This window comes from Erythrolamprus reginae, chromosome 11 (assembly GCF_031021105.1).
Source record: "Erythrolamprus reginae isolate rEryReg1 chromosome 11, rEryReg1.hap1, whole genome shotgun sequence".
NCBI classification, from domain to species: domain Eukaryota; kingdom Metazoa; phylum Chordata; class Lepidosauria; order Squamata; family Dipsadidae; genus Erythrolamprus; species Erythrolamprus reginae.
In genome coordinates, this window is record NC_091960.1 from 30313953 (window position 1) to 30333228 (window position 19276).

At 42.1% G+C, this 19276-nt stretch overlaps 2 protein-coding genes across 8 annotated transcripts in view; one reads left to right on the plus strand and one right to left on the minus strand.

Moving 5' to 3' along the window:
• Nucleotides 1-4103, plus strand: part of GRHL3 (grainyhead like transcription factor 3) — an 89076-nt gene extending 84973 nt beyond the window's left edge. The window contains exon 16 of the mRNA XM_070764219.1: nt 1767-4103. Within this exon, the coding sequence (XP_070620320.1) occupies nt 1767-1881 (115 nt within the window). The 3' untranslated portion in view covers nt 1882-4103. The remainder of the gene's footprint in view (nt 1-1766) is intronic.
• STPG1 (sperm tail PG-rich repeat containing 1) overlaps nt 2712-19276 on the minus strand; it is a 65806-nt gene continuing 49241 nt past the window's right edge. For 5 of the 7 annotated variants that reach the window (XM_070764231.1, XM_070764228.1, XM_070764229.1 and 2 more), the window contains 2 exons: nt 6086-6180; nt 2712-4579 (listed from right to left, as the gene is read on the minus strand). In XM_070764231.1, the coding sequence (XP_070620332.1) occupies nt 6104-6180 (77 nt within the window). In that variant the 3' untranslated portion in view covers nt 2712-4579; nt 6086-6103. Of the gene's footprint in view, nt 4592-5758; nt 5839-6085; nt 6181-19276 lie in introns of those variants that run through there. The other 2 variants (XM_070764233.1, XM_070764234.1) reach the window with 2 other exon arrangements.

Below are 19276 nucleotides of genomic sequence, written 5' to 3' on the forward strand. Positions count from 1 at the left end.
GCGCCCGTTTTTGCACTGCTAGGATTTCCCTGAGGCTCCCCTCCAGGGGAAACCCCACCTCCGGACTTCTGTGTTTTTGCAATGCTACAGGGGAATCCCAGCATCGCAGAAACGGGTGCTTCGCTGGCAATGGAAATCCGGAGGTGGGGTTTCCCAGCGAAGGGAGCATCAGTGAAATCGCAGCATCGCAAAAACACTGAAGTCCTCAAAACCCCAGCTTCGGACCTCTGTGTAGCATCACAAAAACACGGAAGTTCCCATGGAGGGGAGCCTCAGGGGAATCCCAGCAGTGCAAAAACAGGTGCTTCGCTGGCAACGGAAGTCCAGAGGCGGGGCATCCCAGCGATGGTGGTGGGTTTGTAAGGTGAAAATAGTTTGTAAGAAGAGGCAAAAAAATCTTAAACCCCGGGTTTGTATCTCGAAAAGTTTGTATGACAAGGGGTTTGTAAGATGAGGTATCACTGTATTAAATATGACACTCGGAGCAATAGGAGCAAAGAATGGATGGATGGATGGATGGATGAATTGAAATGAATGACACTCAAGCAGCAGAGTTATAACATGAAACATAAGATCACTGTTTTCAGAGTCTGCCTTTCCCCTTCAAGTGACAGGAATTACCTTCAAGTACTGTATATTGTCTGAAAGATTAGAAGTACTCAGGGAAAGCCAAGAGGGAGGAAGAGGAAGTAGGAAGGAAGGGGAGAGAGGTGGGAAGGAAGCAGGCAAGAGGGAGAGAGGTAGAAGGAAGAGAGAGAGAAGAGAGGGAGATAGAGGGAGGGGATTAACAAAAAATAGCGAAAGAAATCAAACAGGAGATAAAAGTATAAACGGTGCAAATTTAGGATATCTGTTTATGATATATTGGAAAAATGTATGTGTGTAACATGTTGATATTGTGAAATATGCATGGATGTAAAGGTAAAAAAAATATAAAAAATTACAATAAAAAGTATATTGGCTACAGATGCCAAGAAACATAATTCCAAAAATATATATATACAGTAATCCCTCGCTACTTCACGGGTTTTCAAAGGGGGCTTAAATCCATTAAAAATGTTAAATCCATTAAAAATTCATAAAATTCTTCTACAGCACTACTGTACTCTATTAAAGAAACTGGTAGGATATCACATGTAGTTCCAGCTGAGAAACATTATAGAATGACTGTTTAATGCAAAGGGTGGGTTTTAAAAGTCCAAATACTTGTTAAATACTGTACATAAAAAAAAAAATATTTTCTCTACTTCACGGAAATTTGTTTTTCATGGGTGGTCTTGGAACGCATCCCCAGCGAAAAACGAGGGATCACTGTATCTCATTTTATTCTATCGTATCCTATAAACAAACTGTATCCTATAAACAAACCCATGCTTTGTTTCATTTTGTAATCACCACACTGTTAATGGAGGAGCCAGAGACTGAATCATAGTATGGAATCTTCTCAGTGCTTGCTCTTCTGTCTGAAATTTATTTATTCAACCGAATAAATTGAATACATCAAATGAAAGTTCCTTCTGGCTCACTCGCAAAAAATCCCACCTATCCCGAGAACATCAGGTTGGGTGGGAAGAGCTCTTCGAAGAAACCTCTTGTCTTCCTCTGGAAATGGCTGGATTCTCTCCTCTGAGCCACTCCCAAAGGAAGACTATCAAGCAATATTTCTTCTCAGCTTTAACTTTGGATCTTGCGTTGTTGCTGACATCCAAGGATAGCGTTCTGTTGACTAACCCTTCGGTTGCTTTCTTCTTCTTCTTTTCTCCCAGCATCTTGGTGAACATGGACAACAACATAATCCAACATTACAGCAACCACATGGCTTTCCTCCTTGATGTGGTGGAAGCGGAGGAGAAGTTCCAGGTGACCCTCAAGGAGCTCTGAAGACTCCAAAAAAGCCCGCACTTCTCTGGGATGATTGACAGAGTTTCACTCTCCTTCTGCGCAAGCCCAACCCATCCGTTCGGAGTATTTGACTGGTCCGCGACCCCCTTTGAAGGGGGAGAAGTAACCAGAAATGGTGGCCGAAGCTGTACATGTGAAGAGGGTGTAGAAGATGCATTCTCCAATTTGAATGTGGAACTTCTCTCCGTTATTGATACTATATTGTTGCTATTGTTATTATTATTTTTGTTATTTTATACTATATTATGATGCTGGCTGTCTGCCGGGCGGAGAATTCTAACCTTCTTCCCTGGTTCCAAACTTAGGGGTTGGGGTGGAGGAGAAAGGTCTGTCGGGTAGCAATGCCTTAATCCCCTTCGTTTTGCTTTTTTTGGAAATGGTTTAGTATCAACTCTTGGGAGCCAGGAGGAGGCCAAAAACCAAGTTCTAGACATGGTGAATTTCCAAACTAGCTTCAAAGACAAAGCCCTGTGGTTCCTCCTCACCCTACCTCCCTTCCTGCCTCAGAGGTCTGGATGCCTCCCCATCCAGAGCGACCGTGACTGTTTTATACATTTCCGACGCCTTTTTGTTATTTTATAAGTATCCAAACGTGTGCACGTGTATAAATATACCTTGTTTTATATATTGACATGGAGGAAAGCACAGCATTTCAAAACCAGCTGCCTCAGTTTCCCCCACCGGATTGTCTTTCCCTTATCCTCCTCCTACATTCATTTTTCTAACCCTTTTTTTTTTTGTATATTATATTGTAATAAAGACTCAGTGACAGAAAATGCGAGCCTGGCATCATCCAAGGAGAGAAGCAGTTTTCACGATTCCTTCAAATACATTTTATTAAAATGCATAAAATCAAGATGGCAGTCACAACAACTAGGTGATCAAATCCTTCTTTTTTTTTTTTGCATGGATGTAAAAAAAGGGTAGAGCTTCGAACTCATGGTTTTGGTAGCCAGCTTTGGATCGCGATCTTTATCACTCTCCCCTGTGTGTTTGTGGGTATGCTACCTCTTGTTCTTGTGGGAGAAGCTTGGAGGCAATTAAAACCCATTCCTACATGATCTAAGCCAACTCTCTTTCTTCTGGGATGATTCAGGAATACAGTAGAAGGGAGTACCTGTAGCTCGGGGTGGAACTATGGAGTTCCTGGTGCCCTCAGAGCTCAAGAGTCGGTTGTTCTGGGGACATTTCATGACCCAGCTAAGTTATATCATCAGGTGACATCATCAACTCACACAGACAATGTCCCCTAGTTGGGTATCTGCAAGCAAAACACCGTGCTCAACTACCAAGAACTCTACAGAACAAGTGTTGCTGCATTGCTGCAGGAAACTAAATTGACTCCAAGAACCTTTGAGAGAGAAAAATGGGCTGTCAGCAGATCTTGGAGTCATTCATTCATGGCCATAATTGGTATGGTTGGGTTGGAATAAAAAGAGAACTTAAAACCTCTGCACCATACATGTAATCCTTGATTTGCAACCTGTTGCTGAGCGACTGTTTGACACTTTAGCAGGCCTATCTGGAGTATTTACAACCTGGATTTGAAATTCCAACGGTTGGGCCCTCATTGTGGTCAGGGGGCTGAACTTCAGTCACTTGGCAATCAGGTGCATTTATGGCCATTTGCAGCATCCAATGTTCACATGACCACATTTTTCCCCCATATCCAGCATTGACTTGGGTGGGGGGGTGTTGGTGGCAAAATCGACTTAAAGCAAATCACGGGCTTTGCATCACTTAATTGATGCAAAAAAAGGCCATGAATTGAATCAGCCACATGACCAACTTGCTTTACAACCATCGCATGTCTTGAACATATGGGTTCCGTTATAACTCAAGGACTGCCTTTATCCCAACCTTGTCCTTGAGTTTGACGAGGCTATGAATAAGAGTCCTTTTTGGGGGAGGGGGGGATGATGGGCAGCCAGGTAAATTTGATTAATTAAAAAATTAAAAAATGGCCCCTGAGAATTGAACTTGAGGACCAGAAGGAAAGGATGAAAAACAGGAGCAGCAACAGAGGAAAGCATGAAAATGCTCCAAATTCTGGGTGGAAAACCTCAGGAAGAATTAAGTGGGACAGGTTTGACAAAGGACAGGGGGAGGTTTCCTGAAAGGCCAGTTGAATTTTGGAAAAGCACCTTGGATACAACTATAACCTGGATCAGGGGTCTCCAACCGTGGCAACTTTGAGACTTGTGGACTTCAACTCAGCAAAGCTGGCTGAGGAATTCTGGGAGTTGAAGTCCACAAGTCTTAAAGTTGCCACGGTTGGAGACCCCTGACCTGGAGGATTCAAAGTCTCCACAGGCATTCCCCAATGCCCTTTTCTCAAAGGAGTCTCCAGGTTGGGGTTCAAACAAACGAAATGGCGGTCAGAATGGTGTCATCCAAGCTCTGGGACATTTTATGTGTCAGGCATTGATTTTTTAAAATCGCCCTGTATGAGTGTCTTTGCCTTTTCTTGTTGGTTCACCAGCGAACATCTAAGCAGGCATCGCAAAAGCTGGAAACGGATCTGGGTGGACTTGGCTGTCACCTGCACTTCAGTCTATTGATTCTGGTTTAGCATGTTCAAGGAAGGCGGTGACAGTATTACCAGTGAGGTTAGGATTTCCCACACAGTTGTGCAACTTTGCCCAGGAGGATGGCCATGGTTCCTTCCAATGCTTCCCTAGAAGAAAAACTAAATATGACATGCTTTCATTGACACCTAAAAGGCAACAGAAGTAAAGCCATATTTTTTGAAACAGGATATCAGAGTTGGAAGGGGCCTTGAAATATTCTACTTCAAGCAGGAAGCCCTATATACCAGTGATGGCGAATCTTTTTTGGGGTTCGCATGCCAAAAGGAGCGTGACCGTGGGAGGGGGATGCGCAGCGGTGGGCTATGAGCTGGAACGCTAAATTGCGCTCGCTGCCGCAGCTCGTAAGTTCTTGCGGGGCCAGCACAATTTTGCTGCTGCATTTGGGGAGGAAGCAAAATCGCACACGGAGCCGCAGGTGCGCCCATGTTTCGGCATGCGGAGAAGAAAAATAAGCCTTGCCAAAACACGAGCGCACCTGCGGCTCCATGCACGATTTTGCTGCCTCCACAGGTGCAGCAGCAAAATCGCGCTGGCCCCGCAAGAACTTACAAGCTGCAGTGGTGAGCGCAATTTATTGTTCCAGCTCGTAGCACACCGCTGAGAATGCACATGCATGCCCACATCCATAATTCCATACAATCCCCGCTGTGCATGGGCATGTGCCCCCTCCTCCTCCGGTCCTGGCACACAATGTCATTCCCATCTTCCATTCTCCCCAAGCTTCAGAGCCTTTCTAGGAGCCTGGGGAGGACGAAAACAGCCTTCTCCACACACCCTCATTTCCCAACTTCCAGAAGTTTGCAAATGGGTCATTCCTGGCCTCCGGAGGGCCTCCAGAGAGCCTCGCGGCAGGGGGGAGGCTGTTTTTGCCATTCACAGGCTCCTCTGGAGAGAGAGAAACAGGACTTCCCATCTAACCAGAGGTCAGCAGATGGGCCATTTCCGGATCCGGAGAACCTCCAGGAGTTTGGGGAAGGCCATTTTCACCCTTCCCTGGAGCTTCGGGAGAGCAAAAAACAGGCCTTCTCCACCTCCTCCAGAGTTTCAAGTTTCAAGTTTAATCAGATTTGTATGCTGCCCCTCTCCGCAGACTCGGGGCGGCTCACAGCAATAGCAGTACAATGTAAGACAAATCCAATATTTAAATTACTTTAAAAAACACCACAAATTAAAACCAATCATACACACAGGCGGTTTCCCGACTCCCAGTGGGCCCAGAAGGCCTGAACATCAGGTGGCCGGCACATGCGTACCCACCAATATGGCTCCAGGTGTCACTTTATCACTGCCCAATGCTATTTCAGACAAATGTTTACCCAATCTCTTCTTAAAAACTTCCAGTACTCTGAAAAATATGGTAAATGTAAACCATGTCAGATTTTTTTTTTCCATTTTGGCCCAGAATTCCTGCCAAGGAAAATTAGTCTGTGATCTAAAAATCGGTAGTGAACCAATAGTGACTTTCTGTCCCAAACTCTTTTGCAATCCTATCCTACCGTACAGCAGCCCCAGTGAGAACCGAATGTTTTCCACCATTCAAAAAATATACAGGATTTTCAAATGATCTCACAATAGACTCTGCCAAAACCAACCTTGTGGCATCTCTTGCTTTATAATACTGGCACCCATTTGTTGCAGGCGTTGTACATGAAGGACTGCTTTCCTTGAGGAGGGAGGGTGTAAGCCCCTGGAAGGAGAAACACAGAGTTTTAAGGGATCGGTTTGCAGGATGGGGGCCCCCCCTTCACATCATTACGTTTCTCTCGCGTCCCTTGCTTTTCTGCATTGCAGGTGGTCCTTGACTTAACAACCACAATTGAGCCCCAAATTTCTGTTGTTAAGTAAGACAGTTACGTAGGTTTTGAATTGTTTTAAGTAGGGTTTAAAATTGTTTTTAACTATTGGATTTGTACTGTTTTGCTGCTATGAGCCGCTCCGAGTCTCCGGAGAGAGGCGGTATACAAATCTAATAAATAATAATAATAATATTTATTTTATTTTATTCATTTATTTATTTATTTATTGGATTTGTATGCCGCTCCTCTCCGTAGACTCGGGGCGGCTAACAACAGTAATAAAAACAGCACATAACAATCCAATATTAAAACAGTTAAAAACCCTTATTATAAAACCAAACGTACATACAGACATACCATGCATAAAATTGTAAAGGCCTAGAGGGGAAAAGTATCTCAGTTCCCCCATAATAATTATAATGATTGATAATGATTGATAATGATGATGATGATAATGATGATAATGATAATGATAATGATAATGATAATCATTATTATTATTATTATTATTATTATTATCATTATCATTATTATTATAGAGAAGCAGCTAGCGAAATTAGTGAAATACGAAGATCTAAAAATCGAGCTGCAACGACTCTGGCATAAGCCAGTGAAAGTGATCCCAGTGGTCCTTGGCACGCTGGGCGCAGTACCAAAGGATCTCAGCAGACATTTGAAAACCATTGGAATTGACAAAATCTCCATCTTTCAATTGCAAAAGTCCGCTTTACTGGGATCCGCAAACATAATTCGCCGCTACATCACGCAGTCCTAGATGCTTGGGAAGCGCCCGACTGGTGATGAAATACGAAATCCAGCATAGTGATCTCGTTTGCTGTGTTGTATTGATATTATAATAATAATAATAATAATAATAATAATAATAATAATAATAATAATAAATAATAATAATAATAATAATAATAATAATAATAGCTTTTGCATCATTTTATTACCTTTCTTGACCCAATTGTTTAAATGAATCCTTTGTTAAGGGAATCCAACTTCCCCACTGACTTGCTTTGACACAGGGTCATCAAATAATAATAATAATAATAATAATAATAATTTATTGGATTTGTATGCCGCCCCTCTCCGTAGACTCGGGGCGGCTAACAACAATGATAAAAACTGATCACATGACCCTGGGATACTGCAACCGTTGAACTGTGGTGATTCAGCGGTTAGAGTGCAGTACTGCAGACTCCTTCTGCTAACTGCCGGCTGCCTAAAATTTGGCAGTTCGAATCTCACCAGGTTCAAGGTTGACTCAGCCTTCTAAAATGAGGACCCAGATTGTTGGGGGGAAATATGCTGACTCTGCCTTCTGCCACACGAATCCAAGCAACCGGTTAGGTCTCACAGAGTTGGCCTTATCCGGGTCCCATCGACAAAACAATGCTGTCTGGCGGGACCCAGGGGAAGAGCCTTCTCTGTGGCGGCCCCGGCCCTCTGGAATCAACTCCCCCCCGGAGATTAGGATTGCCCCTACCCTCCTTGCCTTTTGCAAACCTCTGCCGTCAGGCATGGGGAAATTGATTCCCCTGGGCCGTTTTCATTTTATGTATGGGTTGTCTGAGATGTATGACTGGTTTTTTTATATATTAAGTGGTTTAAAATTGTTTTTAACTATTGGATTTATACTGTTTTGTTGTTGTGAGCCTCTCCGAGTCTTCGGAGAGGGGCGGCATACATATCTAATAAATAATAATAATAAAGAGGGCTGTAAAGCACTGTAAAGTGGTATATAAATCTAAATGCTACTGCTAATTTCTCTTCTCCTTTCCTTGGCCCTGGTGAGGCCATGCTTAGAATGCAGTATTGCAGGCTGACTCTGCTCACTGACAGCAGTTCAAATCTCACAGCTCAAGGTTGACTCAGCCTTCTATCCTTCCAAGGTGGGTTCTGCAACCCGACAAGACCGACACAGACTTCAAAGGATGATCAGAACTGCAGAAAAAACAATTGCTGCCAACCTGCCTTCATTGAGGATCTGCATACTGCTAAAGTCAAAAAGAGGGCAGTGAAAATATTTACTAACCCCTCACATCCTGGACATAAACTCTTTCAACTCCTACCCTCAAAACGTCGCTACAGAGCACTGCACACCAAGACAACTAGACACAAGAACAGTTTTTTCCGAAGCGCCATCACTCTGCTAAACAAATAATCCCTTCAGCCACTGTAAAACTATTTACTAAGTCTGCACTACTATTACCGATAAGGTCCCACAGAGTTGGCCTTCTCCGGGTCTCGTTGACTAAACAATGTCGTCTGGCAGGCCCCAGAGGAAGAGCCTTCTCTGTGGCGGCCCCAGCCCTCTGGAATCAACTCCCCCCGGAGATTAGAACTGCTCCCACCTTCCTTGTCTTCCGTAAACTACTTAAGACCCACTTATACAGCCAGGCATGGGGGATTTGAGACACCTTTCCCCCAGGCTTATTATAATTTATGTTGGGTATGTATGTGCTGTTTGGTTTTTTAATTATGGTAGGGATTTTAGTTTTTTAATATTAGATTTGTGTCTGTATAATATTGTTTTTTATCGTTTGTTGTGAGCCGCCCTGAGTCTTCAGAGAGGGGCGGCATTCAAATCTAATAAATTATTATTATTATTATTATTATTATTATTATTATTATTTATTATTACTACTAATTTTTTTCTCATCATTCCTATCACCCATTTCCTCCCACTTATGACCGTATGAATGTAACTTGTTGCTTGTGTCCTTAAGATTTTTATTAATATTGATTGATATTCCTCATTGTTTATTTGACCCCTATGACAATCATCAGTAAGTGTTGAACCTCATGATTCTTGACAAATGTATATTTTCTTTTATGTACACTGAGAGCAGATGCACCAAAGACAAATTCCTTGTGTGTCCAATCACACTTGGCCAATTATTCTATTCTATTCTATTATATTCTACTCTACTCTACTCTATTCTAAAATGAGGACCCAGATTGTTGAGGTCAATCTGCTGACCTTGTAAAACAGTGTTTCCCAACCTTGGCAACTTGAAGATATTTGGACTTCAACTCCCAGAATTCCCCAGCCAGCAAATGCTGGCTGGGGAATTCTGGGAGTTGAAGTCCAAATATCTTCAAGTTTCCAAGGTTGGGAAACACTGCTGTAAAACACGAGAGGGTTGTAAAGCACTGTAAAGTGGAATATAAGTCTTGATGCTATTGCTATTGTTAACACATGCCAATTGTCAAGCATCCAAATTTTGATCGTGCAACCGTGGGGATGCACGGCCGTAAGTGTGAAAAATGGTCGTAAGTCCATTTTTTGTCAGTGCCATGGTAACTTCGAACAGTCATTAAACACATGGTTGAAGGACTGCCGATGACTCTATTTGCCGATGACTCTAAAGTGTGCAATAGGGTTGATATTCCTGGAGGCGTCTGTAATATGGTAAATGATTTAGCTTTACTAGATAAATGGTCAAAGCAATGGAAACTGCAGTTTAATGTTTCCAAATGTAAAATAATGCACTTGGGGAAAAGGAATCCTCAATCTGAGTATTGTATTGGCACTTCTGTGCTAGCAAAAACTTCAGAAGAGAAGGATTTAGGGGTAGTGATTTCTGACAGTCTCAAAATGGGTGAGCAGTGTGGTCGGGCAGTAGGAAAAGCAAGTAGGATGCTTGGCTGCATAGCTAGAGGTATAACAAGCAGGAAGAGGGAGATTGTGATCTCGCTGTACAGATGAGACCAAATGTGGTCTCGCTGGTGAGACCACATTTGGAATACTGTGTTCAGTTCTGGAGACCCCACCTACAAAAAGATATTGACAAAATTGAACGGGTCCAAAGACGGGCTACAAGAATGGTGGAAGGTCTTAAGCATAAAACGTATCAGGAAAGACTTCATGAACTCAATCTGTATAGTCTGGAGGACAGAAGGAAAAGAGGGGACATGATCGAAACATTTAAATATGTTAAAGGGTTAAATAAGGTCCAGGAGGGAAGTGTTTTTAATAGGAAAGTGAACACAAGAACAAGGGGACACAATCTGAAGTTAGTTGGGGGAAAGATCAAAAGCAACGTGAGAAAATATTATTTTACTGAAAGAGGAGTAGATGCTTGGAACAAACTTCCAGCAGACATGGTTGGTAAATCCACAGTCACTGAATTTAAACATGCCTGGGATAAACATATATCCATCCTAAGATAAAATACAGAATGGGCAGACTAGATGGATCATGAGGTCTTTTTCTGCCATCAGTCTTCTATGTTTCTATATTAAAATGTCCACCTACTTGTTTTATGAATCTTTCTCCCTGCTTGGCAATTGCAAGGAGGGGGAAAAAACCCTTAGGTACGGCAATGATCAGATGCTGGCAGCCAACCTTTCAGGTAGCAGAACTGCAGAGGAAGCACTTCAGCTATGGGCTGGGTTACTCTCCCCACCCCCCCCAAGCAGCCAGGCTCCAGATCAGATGCATGAAAGACGGAAAATCAGCAGGCGCAGTTGCGTCGGTATGTCTAGCAAATTCCTCCTTTCTCTGCAGTTCCAGGCACAGATGTGCTGCCAGGAAAAAATAAAAAAATAAGTACTGACAAATCTGTGTGCAACCACAAGTTGGGACTGGAAGGAGGCACGAGTGGCAATGACGATGCAGCGTTTCCCTCCAACCTCCTTAGCTGCAGAAGCCTCCATTAAGGTGGTTTCCAGTCCCACGGTCTTTACACATAGATAGAATTCTTCATTGGCCAAGTGTGATTGGACACACGAGGAATTTATCTTGGTGCAGATGCTCTCAACGTACATAAAAGAAAAAGAGTCATTTGTCAAGAATCATGTGGTACAACACTTAATGATTGTCATAGGGATCAAAAAAGCAATGAAGAAATAATCAATATTAATAAAAATCTTAGGATACAAGCCACAAGTTACAGTCGTACAGTTCTACCCCTGAGAGGGACAGCATACAAATCTAATAAATTATTATTATTATATAAGATTTGTTCTATATGCTTGTTTTATATTTATTCAATGAACCGTCCCGAGTCATCGGAAAAGAGTGGCATACAAATCTAATAAATTATTATTATTATATAAGATTTGTTCTATATGCTTGTTTTATATTTATTCAATGAACCACCCCGAGTCATCGGAAAAGAGTGGCATACAAATCTAATAAATTATTATTATTATATAAGATTTGTTCTATATGCTTGTTTTATATTTATTCAATGAACCGTCCCGAGTCATCGGAAAAGAGTGGCATACAAATCTAATAAATTATTATTATTATATAAGATTTGTTCTATATGCTTGTTTTATATTTATTCAATGAACCGCCCCGAGTCATCGGAAAAGAGTGGCATACAAATCTAATAAATTGAATTGAATTGAATTTTATGCCGGCAGTAAGATTTAAACAATAACCCTCCAAAGTTGAAGCAATTTACATTTATACCTCCCGTAAATTTCATAAACTATAAAGAAAAACAAGTATTAATAGAGATGCTTAAAAATTCCTTCTGTTTTTTTTCCTTTTGTTGTTGTTCCTTTTTTAAATGAAAGCCATAATTGTTCCTTTTTTTAAAAAAAGCATTTGTCTTTCCCTGGGCTTTGAAAAGTTTAAAAAAAATCCATTTAAGCCCTTCTCATATTTTAGGATGTGTAGTTTATCCTGCTAATTCCAAATATTCAGCCTAGAAACTCTATTACCAGTGATTAATGACCACTTTTCATAAATCAAAGGCAACATTGCCATTGTCTCCATCTCAGACTCCACATTCACCTGTCAGAAGGACTTAAGAGATTTTTGGAGTCCTTTACTTCCTTTAAAGGCTGAAGGAAATATTATGTTACCACTTGGGACTGATTGCTCACAAATCTCAAGCATGCTTTAGCCAATATCAGCTCTCGTGCTACCCCCTCCCAGGTGATGTCTTGTACATACCGTATGTGAAGGAATATTCAGAACTGGTTGAAAGGACAAGGAAGTGGGTAGGGGTCTTGAAAAACATCTGACGCTGCCCTTCTGCAAATGCAGGATGTCCTTGAGTTATGACACCAATTGGGACCAGAATTTCCATTGCTAAGCAAGATGGTTACTAAGGAGAAATTTCCTATCACTGACAACAATTAATCTGTGGACCCGCTTTGCCTCCAGAAGTTGTGAATGCTGCAACACTGGAAGTTTTTAAGATGATGTTGGATAACCATTTGTCTGAACTGGTGTAGGGTTTGCTGCCTAAGCAGGGGGTTGGGTAGAAGACCTCCAAGGTCCCTTCCAACTCTGTTATTCTGTTCTATTCCACTCCATTCCATTCTTCTATTCTTCTACTCTACTTTACTCTACTCTACTCAACTCTATTATTCTATTTCTATTTCTGTTTGTTTCTGTTTCTATTTCTATTTCTATATTTCTATTTCTATTATTTCTATTTCTATTTATTTATTTTATTTATTTTATTTATTTTATTTATTTTATTTATTTTATTTATTTTATTTATTTTATTTATTTTATTTATTTTATTTATTTTATTTATTTTATTTATTTTATATATTTTATTTATTTTATTTATTATTTTATTTTATTTTATTTTATTTATTTATTTTTTATTTATTTGATTTTATTATACTCCCCTTCTCCTTAGACTCAGGGCGGCTTACATCATGTTAGCAATAGCACTTGTTTTTAACAGGGCCAGCCTATTGCCCCCACAATCTGGGTCCTCATTTGACCCACCTCGGAAGGATGGAAGGCTGAGTCAACCTTGAGCCGGTGATGAGATTTGAACCGTTGCCCTGCAGATCTACAGTCAGCTTTAGTGGCCTGCAGTACTGCCTTTTCTATTTTTATTTCTCTCTATTTCTATTTCTATTATTTCTATTTCTAATATTTCTATTCTATTCTATTCTATTCTATTAAGTGACAACGGACTTTACAAAAATTGTTTTGCCATGATTATGAAGCAAATCAATACAGTTAGATGAATCACTTGATTGCTAAGTGCATCCGGCTATCCCCATTGACTTTGCTTCTCCTAAGTCCGCTGGGAAGATTGCAAATGGTGATCATGTGACCTTGGGATGCGGCAACCATCATCAACCCATGTCGGTCGCCAAGTTGCCCAAGTTTTGATCACATGACCATGGGGATACTGCGACAATGATATAGTGAAAACTGGTTGCAAGTCACTTTTTTTAAAGAAATATCGTAACTTTGGATACTAAGCAAATGTTTGTAAGTCAAGGACTAACTGTACTGTAGCAGAAGACAAAAATGTCACTCCAGCCAATAAAGCTGAATATCCTTGATCATGCAATCAAAGGCAACAGGGGAAAGAGTAAGAAGAAAGGATTCTGCTCTCTACATGGGGCTCCCTTTGAAGAGTGTTCGGAAACTTCAGATCGTGCAGAATGCAGCTGCGAGAGCAATCATGGGCTTCTCTAAGTATGCTCGTATCACTCCAACACTCCGCAGTCTGCATTGGTTGCCGATCAGTTTCCAGTCACAATTCAAAGTGTTGGTTATGACCTATAAAGCCCTTCATGGCATCAGACCAGAATATCTCCGGGACCGCCTTCTGCTGCACGAATCCCAGCGACCGATTAGGTCCCACGGAGTTGGCCTTCTCCGGGTCCCGTCGACTAAACAATGTCGTCTGGCGGGACCCAGGGGAAGAGCCTTCTCTGTGGCGGCCCCAACCCTCTGGAACCAGCTCCCCCGGAGATTAGGATTGCCCCCACCCTCCTTTCGTAAGCTCCTTAAAACCCACCTCTGCTGTCAGGCATGGGGGAACTGAGCTTCCCCAGGCCTATATTGTTTATGTATGGTATGCTGTGTGCATGTTTTTTAAATTATGGGTTTTTAGTTTTTAAATATTAGATTTGTATTGTATATTGTTTTTCTATTACTGCTGTGAGCCACCCTGAGTCTACAGAGAGGGGTGGCATACAAATTTAATAAATAATACTACTAATAATAATTAGAGTATGAGAGAAAAAATGAGGCAAGGAAACGACAGGAATAGCACTTAGACTTCATAGTGTTTTACAGCCCTCTCTAAGCTGTTTAAACAATCAGCATCATGTCCCCAACAATCTCGGTCCTCGTTTTACTGACCTCGGAAGGATGGAAGGTTGAGTCAACTTTGAGCCAGTGAGAATCGAACAGCCAAACTGTTGGCAGATGGTAGTCAGCCCACAATACTGCATTCTAACCACTGGAACACCTTGGCCCAGGATGTCTTCTGTGGTCCAAGCTTTGACTGATATTTGGCTTTTTAAAAGCCATTACTTGACCTAATTTCTGCAGATACAGCAGATTAGAAATCTTTCTTTTAAAAAGCCAAGTCACCATTGACGTTGACAACAAAAGAGCCGGGGTGGCGCAGCAGGTAGAGTGCTGTACTGCAGGCCACTAAAGCTGACTGTAGATCTGTAGGTCAGCGGTTCAAATCTCATCACCGGTTCAAGGTTGACTCAGCCTTCCATCCTTCCGAGGTGGGTAAAATGAGGACCAGGATTGTGGGGCCAATAGCCTAGCTCTGTTAAAAGGTGCTATTGCTAACATGTTGTAAGCCGCCCTGAGTCTAAGGAGAAGGGCGGCATAAACATTGAATAAATAAATAAATAAATAAATTAATTAATTAATTAACATCACATTCAGTCAATTGCCAAAGGCAGTGTTACCTGGAACAGCTTATATCCCGCCACAATATCTTTAACATCATAAGATAAAACATCTGCTATCCTAGGTCCTTGGGAAGGACTCAACGGGTAGATTGAAATGTCAAATCCACCCTAAACATCTGGCAGACTGTGCAGCCATTCACAATAAAGATAGTACCAATAGTAATAAGCACCATGAGTGCAATCTGAAAACATCTGGAGCATCACTTGAACATTATTGGCATTGTCGAAAGCACCATCAGTCAATTGTAAAAGGCAGCTCTACTTGGAAGAGCTTACGTCCTTTAACACCATCAAGCACAACATCTGCCCATCCCAGGTCCAAGAAAATAGGTGGATGAAAATGCCAAATCCAGTCTAAACATTTGCAACCAACAATAATAAATAGGAAGGTAGCCTTGGGGCAGTTCATAATAGACAACGCTAGCTGTTAGAGTCATTTCCTGGTTGGGCAAGGCAAGCATTACAGGACTGAAGAATCACACATTCATCATCTACCTTCTGTAGCGACACACCTTAGAAGCCCCGCCACAAGGTCACCAATGACCAAAGAGTGTGCTGGCAATGCAAGGAACCGAAGGATGTTTTTCCAAGGGTAATTATTTGTATTCTTGTACTGAATGACATGAAAGCCAAAGGTCCTGCTAATTAACCTTTTCGAATAATTGGCAGCCAACGCTTCACCTTTCTTGATGTTTGGTCTCAAGAATGGTGGAAGGTCTTAAGCATAAAACGTATCAGGAAAGACTTCATGAACTCAATCTGTATAGTCTGGAGGACAGAAGGAAAAGGGGGGACAGGATCGAAACATTTAAATATGTTAAAGGGTTAAATAAGGTCCAGGAGGGAAGTGTTTTTTATAGGAAAATGAACACAAGAACAAGGGGACACAATCTGAAGTTAGTTGGGGGAAAGATCAAAAGCAACATGAGAAAATATTATTTCACTGAAAGAGTAGTAGATCCTTGGAACAAACTTCCAGCAGACGTGGTAGATAAATCCACAGGAACTGAATTTAAACATGCCTGGGATAAACATAGATCCATCCTAAGATAAAATACAGGAAATAGTATAAGGGCAGACTAGATGGACCACGAGGTCTTTTTCTGCCGTCAGTCTTCTATGTTTTATTATTTATTTATTTATTTATTTATTTATTTATTGGATTTGTATGCCGCCCCTCTCCGCAGACTAGGGGCGGCTAACAACAACAATAAAACAGTATATAACAAATCCAATACTAAAAACAGTTAAAAGCCCAATTATATAAAACCCAATCATACATACAGACATATCATGCATAAAATTGTAAAGGCCTAGGGGGAAAGATTATCTCAGTTCCCCCATGCCTGGCGGCAGAGGTGGGTTTTAAGCAACTTTCGAAAGGCAAGGAGGGTGGGGGCAATTCTAATCTCTGGGAGGAGTTGGTTCCAGAGGGCCGGGGCCGCCACAGAGAAGGCTCTTCCCCTGGGTCCCGCCAAGCGATGTTTGGTAACAGTTTGCGACAATTTGTGGCAAGACAGATTGCTTTCAAAGAACTCTCAGCAAAAATTACTTCTCGGGCAAAGCTGGACAGGTCAGCCCCCGTAGTTATTTTCTGCTTTGCTGCCCTTGATATTCCACAGGGCCATCTGCAAAATACAATCCAAAAAAGTCAAGATGGCGAACAGGACGATAAACAAAAACAGTTGGAGCTTTGACTGCATGGTCAGTAGAGGTGGGTTCCTCCCGGTAGCAAGTCACTGGTGACGTCATGGAACTGGTCCGTGGATGCCGCCCGCCATCTTTTTCTTTCAATTAGTTTTTTGGGGGAATTTTTTTTTAAAAAAATATTCTGTGCATGTGCAGAACCTGAATTTCCAGCACTGTGCATGCACAGCCGTCTTGTTTTTGGTTCTCTTTTTTTATTTTTTGGGAGGAATTTTTGGCACTGCGCAAGTGTGCGAGGCACATCCATGCGGCGCAGGAGGAAGCGAGACGGTGGCAAGGTAAGTTAGGACCTGCCCCAATCATCAGGGATGCCTTCTTGACTTTTCTGAGCACTGAAGATATCCTGACACCCCAATTACATTCCTGTACTTTCCATTTGTCAATCTTCCCTTCCGGTTTTACTTTTTGCTTGGTCTTGGCCTCTCCAGCCAGCCAGCTGACCTTTTCTGAGCTTCACCTTAAGATTTAAGATTTATTAGATTTGTATTTATTTATTTTATTTATTTATTAGATTTGTACACCGCCCCTCTCCATAGACTCGGGGCGGCTCACAACAATAATAAAACAGTATATAATAAAGAAATCTAATATTTAGATTAGATTAGATTAGATTAGATTTATTGGATTTATATGCCGCCCCTCTCCACAAACTCGGGGCGGCTCACAACAATAATAAAAACAGTACATAGTAACAAATCCAATTCCCACCAATCTAACTACAATTTTAAATTAAAAAGTTCATAAAACAATCCCAATATATATAAAAAACAGGCACACAGTCAATCAATCAAACGGCAAAACAACTTGGGCAAGGGGGAGATGTTTTAGTTCCCCCATGCCTGACGACAGAGGTGGGTTTTAAGGAGTTTACGAAAGGCAGGGAGGGTGGGGGCAATCCTAATCTCAGGGGGGAGCTGGTTCCAAAGAGTCGGAGCCCCCAAAGAGAAGGCTCTTCCCCTGGGTCCCGCCAGACGACATTGTTTAGTTCAGTGATTTTCAACCTTTTTTGAGCCGCGGCACATTTTTTACATTTACAAAATCCTGCGGCACACCACCAAACAAAATGACACAAAATGACACTCTAAGACAGTACATATTATACATGTTATCCCCCCTTGTGTGTGTGTGTGTGTATACACACTCTTGAACCATTTCCAGAAACAGGTGAGGGCTGGGGGTTTTCCTCTCTTATTCTTTGGGTGCTTTTTATCATATGCTTTAAATCAAGAGTCACTTCTCTCTCTCTTTTGTTTCTCTCTCTTTCCTTTCATTCTATGCCTCAATCATTTTCTCATTTCTCTTTCCCCCCCCCTTTTTTTCTCTCATTTCTCTCTCTTTCTCCCTTCCTCTCCTTCTCTCTCTCTTTCTTGCTTTCTTTCTCTCTCTTTCTCTCTCACACACACACACTCTCTTTTGCTATCTTTCTCTCTCTTTCTCTCTCTTGCTTTCTTTCTCTCTCTCGTTTCTTTCTCTTTCTCTCTCTCTTTCTCTCTCCCCTCTCGCGGCACACCTGACTATGTGCCACGACACACTAGTGTTCCGCGGCACACTGGTTGAAAAACACTGGTTTAGTTGACGGGACCCAAAGAAGGCCGACTCTGTGGGACCTAACCGGTAGCTGGGATTCGTGCGGCAGGAGACGGTCCCGAAGATATTCTGGTCCGGTGCCATGAAGGGCTTTATAGGTCATAACCAACACTTTGAATTGTGACTGGAAACTGATCGGCAACCAATGCAGACTGCGGAGTGTTGGAGTAATATGGGCATACTTAGAGAAGCCCATAATTGCTCTGGCAGCTGCATTCTGCATTCTTTAAAAAGTATCTAAAAACCCAATAATTTAAAAACCATTCAACGCAAGCATACCATACATAAAACTATATAAGCCTGGGGGAAATGTCTCAATTCCCCCATGCCTAATGGCAGAGGTGAGTTTTAAGAAGTTTGCAAAAGTCAAGGAGGGTGGGGGCAATCCTAATCTCCGGGGAGAGCTGGTTCCAGAGGGTCGGGGCCGCCACAGAGAAGACTCGGGGCGGCTCACAACAACAACAATACAATTCATAGAATACAAATCCAATAGAGTTAAAAAACGAGATTTAAAGCCCATAGATATTAAAAGCAATCATTACTGCACAATCACACCATTCTCATATATTAGTCAGGAAAAAAGGTGGTGGTGTGGGAAGAGATAGTTATTCCCCCCATGCCTGGCGACATAGATAGGTCTTCAATATCTTGCGGAAGGCAGGAAGGGTAGAGGCAATGCGAATCTCCGGGGGGAGTTGACTCCAGAGGCCCAGGGCCGCCACCGAGAAGGCTCTTCCCCTGGGTCCCGCCAAACAGCACTGTTTAGTCGACGGGACCATAATACCTCCGGGACCACCTTCTGCCGCACGAATCCCAGCGGCCAATCAGGTCCCACAAAGAAGGCCAACTTTGTGGGACCTGATTGGCCGCTGGGATTCGTGCGGCAGAAGGCAGTCCCGGAGGTATTCTGGTCCGATGCCATGTAGGACTTTATAAGTCATTACCAACACTTTGAATTGTGACCGGAAACTAATCGGCAACCAGTGCAGGCCGCGGAGCGTTGGCAAAACATGGGCAGATCTTGGAAGC